Here is an 11,246-nt window from a genome sequence, read left to right on the forward strand (position 1 = left end):
AGGGTCCACTGTCCCCAGCACAGTGGCTGACACAGACGCGATACTCATGGAATTGCTCATCAAACACATTTTCTCACTCATGCAAAATAACAACTCAACTAACTATAGCAGATAACTATGAATACAACTCACTGGCTACCTGTGTCTTTGAAATCTTTAAATGCTGGCACATATGAAGAGAGGCTTGTTAGTTGGCATTTATGGAGAAAAGGATGATACAATATGAGACCTGGAGGTTCTCCTGGAGACTCCCACCCCTTCTGATGCTGTGAAGTGATTGTCATACAAATGGCACTGAACAATAACTGCACCACACTAACATCAAACAAAAGCATTTTGGATTTTCTGACAAACCAGAAATAATTTTCCAGGTGTAGGCAATACACTCATGTTGGCATTTGTAAGTTCTTACATGTGGTAATAAATATTGGGAAGCAGCCATGCCAGTTGTCTTGGGGGTGGTGGAACCATAGTTATTGGAGTTATGGTGTTCCAGGTCAAAGCAGAAACTACGTCCTTGCCTTAAGTTCATGCAGGGATTCTTGGTAATATGTGGGGTCAGAATGGAGCTTACACTAACCTGCTTTCCATTAACTTTTACTCTAGCATTTGGTTCTGCAAAGAAACTGAAAATGACTAAAGGCAGTAAATAAAACTCGTGGCTCGATCACAGCTCTGCAGTTGTTTGCCAAAGGTTAGGCACACCGAGTGAATAGCAAGAGGAAAACAACCTAGGAATCTACAGATTGAAAAGATTTAAATGCACTTGTTTCAGCATGTACCCTCATAGGCCTTCTGTTAATAGTAGGATAACTGGTGTGCAGGGTTGCATGTTATAGGGATATTTGGTATATATGACAATCGAGAGAAATGGCACCAAATCCTACTTGGAGTAAAGCCCGACACTCATTCTCTTTATTTAGCAGATTCTCAGCGTGCACATCAGAGTTGAGATGTCTCAACATCACTTAGGGGTTTGGAACAAAACTGAGAGTGGGATCATTTGATTTCAACAGGGTGTAAGGGAAAAAGAGCTGCCCAGCCCTCAGCGGCTTACTACTGATCTCTTGACTGTATTTAAACCACATGCTGCTGGTCAGGCCACAGAGGGAATGCCCGGAGTAACCCTGAACAGGATAAGGAGGGAATATGTGAACAATATTAATGCATGTCTGCAGTCTACAAAGTTAATGTTCCCCCAGGCTTATGGTCCTGAGGTAGAGTGAAGGAAACAGAAGATAAAAGTGGAAGTTACTTTGGCAGGTAATGGATCATGGGGAGAAAAGCCATCATACCTCTTCTACGGGAATGCTGCTTCCTGAAGGAACTTCTAAGGATGTCTGATGGACACTGGGGTCCCTGTGACTTTGGCCACACAGAGGATGCTAATGCAATGACAGCCAAGCAGACAGGGGAAAAAGTGAGAAAATGAGTCCACTCAGCCTTGAGTCCTCCACAAGCTGTCCTTGCTTTGCTCAGAATCACTCTATCATCTCCTTTGAGAGGTTCCCATCTTGGAAAATCTCAGTGGTTCCTTTATAGCAGTGGTTCTCAAACTGGACTGCTTCAAAGCAATCTGGGTGACTTGTTAAAGCATCCATTTCTGGGCCCTTCCCTGAAGATTTGATTAAAAAGCTCTGTAGTGGGACTTGAAAATTTGCATTTCTAAGTTGCCAGTTGATAATGGTCTTGCTGGTCCTGGCAGCAAACTTTGAGACCCATTGCCTTACAGGACACTAGCTAAGATCACGGCATCTGGTCCCATCACTTCATGGTAAATAGAAGGGGAAAAAACGGAAACCATGAAATTAAAATATACTTGCTCCTTGGAAGAAAAGCTATGACAAAGCTAGTGAAAGTGAAAGTCAGTCATGTCCGACTCTTTGCGACCCTATGGACTGTAGTCTGCCAGGCTCCTCTGTCCATGGAATTCTAAAGGCAAGAATACCGGAGTTGGTTGCCATTCTTTTTTCCAGGGAATCTTCCCAATTCAGGGATTGAACCGGAGTCTCCTGTGTTGCATACAGATGCTTTACTGCGTGAGCTACCAGGGAAACTCTAGACAGCATATTGAAAATAGAGGCCTCGCTTTGCCAACAAAAGTCCATATAGTCAAAGCTGTGGTTTTTCCAGTACTCACTTATGGATGTGAGCATTGTGCCATAAAGAAAGCTAAGGTCTGAAGAACTGATGCTTTCCAATTGTGGCACTGGAGAAGACTCTTGAGATTCCCTTGGACAACAAGGAGATCAAATCAGTCAATCCTAAAGAAATCAAGCCTGAATATCATTGGAAGGACTGATGCTGAAGCTGAAACTCTAATGCTTTGGCCGACTGATGCAAAGAACTGACTCACTGGAATAGCCTATGATGCTGGGCAAGTTTGAAGGCAAAAAAAAGGAGGGGGGCTGCTGCAGAGGATGAGATGGTTAGATAGCATCACTGACTCAGTGGACATGAATTTGAGCAAACTCTGAGAACTAGTGAAGGACAGGGGAGTCTGGTGTACTACAGTCTATGTGGTCACAAAGAGTTGGACACGACTTAGCGGCTAAACAACAACAAATTCTGCTGTCTCCCCTCTCTATCATGACGGTTTTTCTAGCTTCCCATCTCAAATGGCAGGACCAGATTACTGGAAGCTTGTTATGTCAAACCTCCAATTTTCCCTGTAACACTATTGCTATGCCACCAGAGCAGCAAAGGAAATTCAATGTGAATGACTGGCAAAGATTATACATTTCTCAAGAGACTCTGATGCATTTTTTGCACAACCAGCTTAATTAAGAATCCTTGGCAGTATATTAACCACAAGCTTATGGATCTCAATGTGCCAATCAAACATAATGAGATAAATGCAAATGTCAAAGTACAGACTCTTTGCCTAGGAAGTTCCAATGGCTTAAAGCTGTGTCTTCAGTCAGTTGGCAGAAAGCAATGGGAATAGCTGGGTCTGGTGAGGCTGGGGTTTGCCCATTACAATTTAAATATATATGGCATGACCTCCAGGACTGAGCTATGCTGTGTCCACGTGGGGTTTCAGGGTGTGAGTATGAAGATAAAAGTCTCTGGCTCACAAACTCACGTTAAGCTAACGACAGCAGCAACAATAGGAACATACCCCAAGATGCTTTTAGAAAACAAGCCTATAAGTCAGGAGCCAGAATCAAAACCTGCACCCAGGTCTGCCTCTATAAGGTAACAGACAAGTCAAATGACAGCTCTGTGTCTGAATATCTAATAGAAATGATAGTAGCTGCCTGTGTTTGTTTCATAATAATTCATATCAGAAAAAGAGAGCAGTACATTTAATTATATTAATTTGTCTTTTCAATGACTGCACTAACAAACGGCTACACTATAGAACTGTTATCTACTTGGTGTATCTGGTTCTTGGCTAGATTTGATGATCTATTGACAGTTGAACAACTTGAAACTTAAAACAGGCTAACAGATGGTTGTTAACCTGGTGGTGTTTGCCATTCTTACTGAAGACCTGAATTGAAAGTATAGATAGCACATTTATGTGTGATGCAAATTTGGAAGAGATGGGCAATATTTTCTATGAATAAATCAGGAGCCAAATATATTTTCTTTTTAATTTGACTATAAGGTGAATTTAATCAATTGCACTTTAATAGAGTAAATATAAGGATATTCACGAAGATACAGAAAAAGAAATTCAAACAACAAATTCCACCCTATGGATAGGTGACTTAAGAATATTTTAGGTGGAAGAGACTTTAAAATTTCACTGTGAAGCATTAATGTGTTTCAGATTCTAAGACAGTTAATGTGATCTTTGTTGTCTTTAATGGATTATAATGTACAGAATGAAAGAAGTGATGATGTTGCTGTAAATTAGACAGACTATCTCTGGAGTATCCTTCTTAGCTCTGGATACCATGCTGTTGAGTAAAGAGACAAGCAATCAGGTCAAGGAGACAATGGTTTCATATAACGTGCAGTTGAATGAAAAGGGAGGTTGTAGCCCTTATACATGCAAACTGAAGGAAGGAGAAGATATCTGGTTTAAAGTACTTGAAAGATAGTCAGGATGAAGAGAAACAATCAATACTTTTATATGTTGAGTCATAAGGAGGATAATTAGGACCAGAAGGTAGAGAGGCAGATAATAGGTCAGAATAAAAAAAAAAAAGAAATTTTCTTTCAACTGCTTAATACTTAAAAAAAAGTTTATTAAAATAATTCATGCACACAGTTTACAGAGACAAATAACAGTGCAAAGCATGTAATTTAAAACAACAGCTATTTTCTTTCTCTTCATCCTAGTCCTTGCTTCCCAGAGCAAACATTATGGGCTGTTTTCACTTATTCTTCCAATATTTCCCTCTATTTTCTAAACGTTATGTATATTCTGCTCTAAAAACATTAAATCTAAACACTTTTACTATAGAACATGGGAATTTGGGTGTCTATCATCTCCCCTCCTTTTCTCCCAGCAAGTTAAATAACTGTTTCTGGTTAAATCAATATTTAGAATGTTATTTTATATAAATAGCTCATGACTGAGTCACATAAAGTATTGAGGATATTTTCTGTTTTACACAATGTTTTGTTTTTCTTAGAATTAATGATTATCCTATTTTTGCTATTTCCCCTGGGTGCTTTTGTTAATTCATCCTCCAGATTCTCCATCAGAGCTGTAGGGCTTCAATCAATGCAGTAAACATGTTGGTCAATCTTTTAATGCCATTTTTTTTCTCAGGAAAATGCTCTTTGGGGCCTTGAGCTCACTGACTCCTATCTGGCAGCTATGGGTCTTTTCAACACTCCTTACTTCTTTCTGAAATATTACGTATCCTATGTCTTGTTCTATTTCCCTATTTCAAAGGAACATTTTCCCCAGTAAGCTTCCTCAGAAGGGATGTATGATAAATAAAAATTTTGAAACATAACAATCTGTTTCTGTTCTTTTCTGAAGTTGATTAAGAGTGTTCCTGGGACTAGAATTCTGGATTGGAAATTACACTCTTTCAAATTTTAAAGGCATGGTTTGAATTATTGTTTTCTAACTTTCAAGATTGTTGTTTAGAACCTGAGAATATCATTTGCATATACATTACATTCATTTTTTTATTCTCCTGGAAATTTTTCAGTAAATAATCTTTATACCTTGTTATTGTTCAGTCTCTCAGTTGTGTCTGACTCTTTGTGACCCATGACTGCAGCATGCCAGGCTTCCCTGTCCTTCACCTCTCCCAGAACTTGCTCAAACTGATGTCCACTGAGTCGATGATGCCATCCATTTTGCTGTCGTCCCCTTCTCCTCTTGCCTTCAAATCCTTCCCAGCATCAGGGGCTTTTCTAATGAGTCAGCTCTTCACATCAGGTGGCCAAAGTACTGGAGGCTCAGCTTCAGCATCAGTCCTTCCAATGAATATTTGAGATTGATTTTCTTTAGGATACATGTTTGATCTCCTTGTTGTCCAAGGGACTTTCAAGAGTCTTCTCCAGCACCACAAAAGTATCAACTCTTTGGCGTTCAGCCTTCTTTATGGTCTGACTCTCACATCAATACATGACTACTGGAAAAACCATAGCTTTGACTATATAGACATTTGTCGACAAAGTAATGTTTCTGCTTTTTAATATGCTGTCTTGGTTGGGCATAGCTTTTCTTCCAAGGAGCAAGTTTCTTTTAATTTCATGGCTGCAGTCACCATTTTCAGTGATTTTGGAGCCCAAGAAAATAAAGTCTGTCACTGTTTCTACTGTTTCCCCATCTATTTGCCATGAAGTGATGGGACTGGATGCCATGATCTTCGTTTTTCTGAATGTTGAGTTTTAAGCCAGTTTTTTCACTCTCCTCTTTCACCTTCATTAAGAGACTCTTCAGTTCCTCTTCACTTTCTGCCATAATGGTGGTGTCATCTGCATATCTGAGGTTATTGATATTTCTCCTGGCAATCTTGATTCCTGCTTGCGATTCATTCAGTCTGGCATTTTGCATGATGTACCCTGCATATAAATTAAATAAGCAGGGTGACAATATATAGACTTGATGTACTCTTTTCCCAGTTTTGAACCAGTCCATTTTTCCATGTCTGGTTCTCACTGTTGTTTCTTGACCTACATACAGATTTCTCAGCAGGCAGGTCAGGTTGTCTGGTATTCCCTTCTCTTTAAGAACTTTCCAGTTTGTTGTGATCCACACAGTCAAAGGTTTTAGCATAGTCAGTGAAGCAGAAATAGATATTTTTCTGGAATTCTCTTGCTTTTTCTATGATCCAATGGATATTGGCAATTTGATCTCTGGTTCCTCTGCCTTTTCTAAGTCCAGCTTGAACAGCTAAAAGTTCTTGGTTCACGTACTGTTGAAGAATCGCTTGGAGAAGCATTACTTTGCCAGCAAGTGAGATATGGAGATGACACCACCCTTACATCAGAAATCAAAGAAGAACTAAAGAGCCTCTTGTTGAAAGTGAAAGAGGAGAGTGAAAAAGTTGGCTTAAAACTCAACATCAAGAAAACTAAGATCATGCCATCTGGTCCCATCACTTCATGGCAAATAGATGGGGAAACAATGGAAACAGTGACAGACTTTATTTTGGGGGGCTCCAAAATCATTGCAGATGGTGACTGCAGCCATGAAATGAAAAGACCCTTCCTCCTGAAGAAAAGTTATAACCAACCAAGACAGCATATTAAAAAGCAGAGCCATTACTTTGCCAACAAAGGTCCATCTAGTCAAGGCTATGGTTTTTCCAGTAGTCTTGTATGGATGTGAGAGTTGGACTCTAAAGAAAGCTGAGCGCTGAAGAATTGATATTTTTGAACTGTGGTGCTGGAGAAGACTCTTAACAGTCCCATGGACTGCAAGGAGATCTAACCAGTTCATTCTAAAAGAAATCAGTCCTGAATATTCACTGGAAGGACTGATGCTGAAGCTGAAACTCCAATCCTTTGGCCACCCGTTGCAAAGAGCTGACTCATTTGAAAAGGCCCTGATGCTGAGAAAGACTGAAGGCAGGAGGAGAAGGGGACGACAGAGGATGAGATTGTTGGATGGCATGACCGACTCAACGGACATGAGTTTGAGTAAACTCCGGAAGTCGGCAATGGACAGGGAGGCCTGGTGTGTTGCAGTCCATGGTTTTGCAAAGAGTCGGACATGACTGAGCGACTGAACAGAGCTGAACTGAGATGAGTGCAATTGTGTGGTAGTTTGAGCATTCTTTGGCACTGCCTATCTTTGGGATTGGAATGAAAACTGACCTCTTCCAGCTCCACAGGGCTGACCTGTGTTGATTTTGCTCCTCAGGGCCCTGCAGCACGTTTGACGGTGCCTGCTGCAGGCACACCCGTGGCTGTCAGACACATGTGCTCTGGCTGCCTGTGGGCAGTGCCTGAGATGTGCCAGCATCACATCCTGTCATGGAAGCTTCGTGTCCTGCCGTGGGATGAGGGCACATGTGGCAGAGAAGCAAACTGAATGTCAAGAGGCTGTCTCCTTGCTTGGGGGCGTGACCTGCAGCCAGTCTTCCTGACACTGAGGCCTCAGCGTTGGGCAGAACTGTTCAGTTCACAGGGAGCCTATGGGCACCTTCCTGATCAGGCAGCAGGGTCTGCTGTGCCACTGGGGGCAAGTGGGAGACTCTGGTGAGCTGCACTCCGGGTATGGGGAACAGGTCAAGCGCAGGGCCGAAGGCTGAGGTGGAACCCGGTCCTTCCAAGGCCAGGAGCTGGACCTCTGTCCACCTGTCCAGTGCTGTCCCAAGCACACAGCTGCACCCTGAGGTCTGCCCTGGAGATGGCTGGGTCTGCCTCTATGGGCCCTTCAGCACTGAAGAGGAGATGCGACAAGCACGGGTCCCAGGAGAGTAACAGCCGAGTGGAGCCCCCGCGGCGCCCAGTGCTGGGAGCCAGGGAGCAGGGAGAGCAGTCACCAGCAAAGCTGACAGAGCCAAGCACTCGCTCCCCTGACTGCCCGCGGGAAGCAGGCCCGCACAGCAGCTGCACGCTGCCACCAAGCACGCCTCTCTTAAATAACTAACTGTACTTTATCTTATAAATATATGCATGATTTAAGCATAATTCACCTTGCCATGCCAACAGTTCTTGCACTAAACTTCCCAGCTTATGGTAAACATTTCTTAAAGAAAAACTAAAAGATAAACAACATAAAAGTTAACAGTCTTCTATCCATAATGATGAAAACCTACCTGAAAATAGAATGCTTGACCAAACCAGTAATGCATCACAGTGACCTCAGTTACGTTGTGCCTCAGGGGCCTCCAGATGAACTGAGTCATGATGGTCTGGATCGCGAGGCTCAGCACCAAGACAGGAAGATTGTGGGGTCTGAGGAGCAGCGCTGCCAGGAGAACTAAACCACTGTATATCTCCCAAAGGCCCACAGTCCTGGCCGTGAAGTCTGCAGCAATGATTTGAGATTTAAGCAAGTCTTTGGTGCCCGTGAACAGAATGCCAAGGACAAAGACATAAACAAAACGAGCCTCAGTAATGCCCCTAAAGAAAGCAAAACAAGTCAGATTCATTAGCACCAGCTGCAAAAAATCCAATATGTATTTTCCCACAAAAACCATGTGTCTACTGAGCTGAGGTGACAATACAAGCTTTGGGACCCACCCACCGCAGGGGGCTCTGTGGAAGTAGGGGTGTCTGCCTGTGCACATCAGCCCCCCAGGACCCCAGAGGCTGGCAGGCCTGCCAGCTGATAGGAAATCGTGCTCATGTGGCCAAGGATCACCTGGGTGAAAGATCAGAGCCATCACTTGTGGCCAAAAGATCTGTCCACCTGCTTTGCATAGTTAATTTGAAAAACTGCTGCAGTAGGATAAGGTCAAAGAGGGAGAAATCCACAAAGGCCCAAATAATCAGAGACATTTCAAGAAGAAAGGGGCTGGGTCCCGTATCAAGGAGGACACTGGGCAGGCTGACAGTGAGCAGGAAGGAGAGCACCACTGATGTCTTTAAGGGTCCCCCTCTGGCCCTGACCACCCAGCTGTGCCTGGATGTCCAGAACCACTGAAATCAGGCCTTCCACCCCAGCCAGGTCTGGGCTTCAGAGTGGAGGAGAAAGTCAGGAGTTAAATGCAGAGGATTCCAGAACACCAATGTAGAGCAGCACCTGAGGGGACTGAAAGGAGAGAAACAGCTTTTAGGGAGATCTAGAATCAGGGCAGCTTTAGAATCAGGGCAGATCTAGAACCAGGAGGGAGTCTAGAATCAGGATGGACCTGGAACCAGGATGCATCTAGAATCAGGATAAATGGAGTGGGGAGTGGAAGCATTTTACAGGAAGAATGGGAACCAGGCAGTGCAGGTTAATGAAAGGCTGCACTGGTCTATGTTTTAGACACCAACAAGGTACATACTGTTGTCTTCCATGAAAGGTAAGGAAGTGATCCATATCTTGATGCGAGTGATGCTGAAATAAAGGTGCATCCGAGAGGAAAGAGGAATTTACTCATGTATCACCCTTTGGTTTGTAAATAAGTTCATTTGTATCATTTTTCAGATCCTATATATAAGCAACATACACTTTGAGATTTAAACAAATAGAGACTGAGATTTAAACAACCCATCCTGGGTTGGATGCCCTCACATGTGACATTCAGTCTTGACATTCAGTCTTGACATCTGCACAGAACTCCGACTTTGAGATAAACAAGACACCTTTAAGGTGTCTTATCACCATGCCCTCCCCACCTGACCTTCCTTTCACAGGAAGGCCTGCCAGCTGTCCCCTGAGCCAGGCCCTCAGCATCATCTCGACTCCCCACATCAGGTGATAGGCCCTATTTCCAGGTGTGCCCCCTGTGCCTCTTGGCCACCCAAACAATCTGGCCATAGCTCTCAAAATTCACCCTGACACGTTTTCAGAGAGGGTAACACTTGCTTTTCTTTCTCTGACTAGCAAAGTAATACCAAACATTTAGAGAAAACCTATCCTTCTCAAACTATTCCAAAAATTGCAGAGGAAGGAATGCTTCCAAACTTACATTATGAGGCCAGCATAACCCTGATATCAAAACCAGATAAAGATATTGCACACAAAAAATTATAAGCCAACATCACTGATGAACACAGATAATAAATCATCAACAAAATAGTAGCAAACCAAATTCAAAAAAACATTAAAAGGATCATACACTGTGATGAAGTGGGATTTATCCCAGGGATGCAAAGATGGTTCAATATCCAAAAAACAATCAAGGTTATATACCAAATTAACAAACTGAAGAATAAAAACCACATGATCCTCCTCAATAGATGTGGAAAAAGCTTCTGACAAAATTCAACATCCATTTATGATTTAAAAAATTCTCCAGAAAGTGGGTATAGAGGGAGCATACCTCAACATAATAAAGGCCATATGTGATAAGCCCACAGTTAACATCATATTCGGTGGTGAAAAGATCTAGACTAAGAACAAGACAAGGATGTCCACTCACCACTTTTATTCAGCATAAAATTGGCAGTCCTAGCCATAGCAGTCAGATAAGAAAAAGAAATAAAAGGACTCCAAACTGAAAAGGAAGAAATACAACTGTCACTGCTTGCAGATGCCATGATAGAATACATAGAAAATCCAAAATACCACTAGAGCTCATCAATGAATTCAGTACAGCTGAATAATACAAAATTAATATACAGAAATATTTTACATTTCTGTAACAACGAATTATCATAAATGAAAACAATCCCACTGACAACCACATCAAAGTAATAAAACACTTAGAAATAAATCTAAGAAGGAGATAAAAGAACTATACTCAGAAAACTGTAAGATACTCATGAAAGAAACTGAAGACAGCACAAACTGATGTAAAGACATGTTTAGACGTACCATGTTCTTGGATTGGAAAAATTAATATTGTTAAAACGATCATCTACTCAAGGCAATCTACATATTCATGTAATCCTGATCAAAATACAAATGGTATTTTTCACAGAACTAGAACAGGTAATTTAAAAATTTTAAAACTTGTAAGGAAACATAAAAGATTTCAACTAGCCAAAACAATCTTGAGAAAGAAGAACAAAGCTGGAGGTCTATCACAAGCCTTAACTTTAAAACATACTACATAGCTGCACTTATCACAACAGTAAGGAACAGGCACAAACACACACATCACACACACACACAGATTGATGGAATGGAATATAGAACCAAGATGAACCTACACTTATGTGGGGAATTAATTGACGACACATGAGGCAACACTATACAATGGGGGAAAGACCATCTGTTCAAT

General features: G+C 42.0%; 1 protein-coding gene across 1 annotated transcript in view; it reads right to left on the bottom strand.

Annotated features, from left to right (window-relative positions):
* Positions 1-8,147: 8,147 nt before the first annotated feature.
* LOC122684911 (GPI ethanolamine phosphate transferase 2-like) overlaps positions 8,148-11,246 on the bottom strand; it is a 33,167-nt gene continuing 30,068 nt past the window's right edge. The window contains exon 11 of the mRNA XM_043889450.1: positions 8,148-8,493. Within this exon, the coding sequence (XP_043745385.1) occupies positions 8,163-8,493 (331 nt within the window). The 3' untranslated portion in view covers positions 8,148-8,162. The remainder of the gene's footprint in view (positions 8,494-11,246) is intronic.

This window comes from Cervus elaphus, chromosome 27 (assembly GCF_910594005.1).
Source record: "Cervus elaphus chromosome 27, mCerEla1.1, whole genome shotgun sequence".
Lineage (NCBI taxonomy): Eukaryota > Metazoa > Chordata > Mammalia > Artiodactyla > Cervidae > Cervus > Cervus elaphus.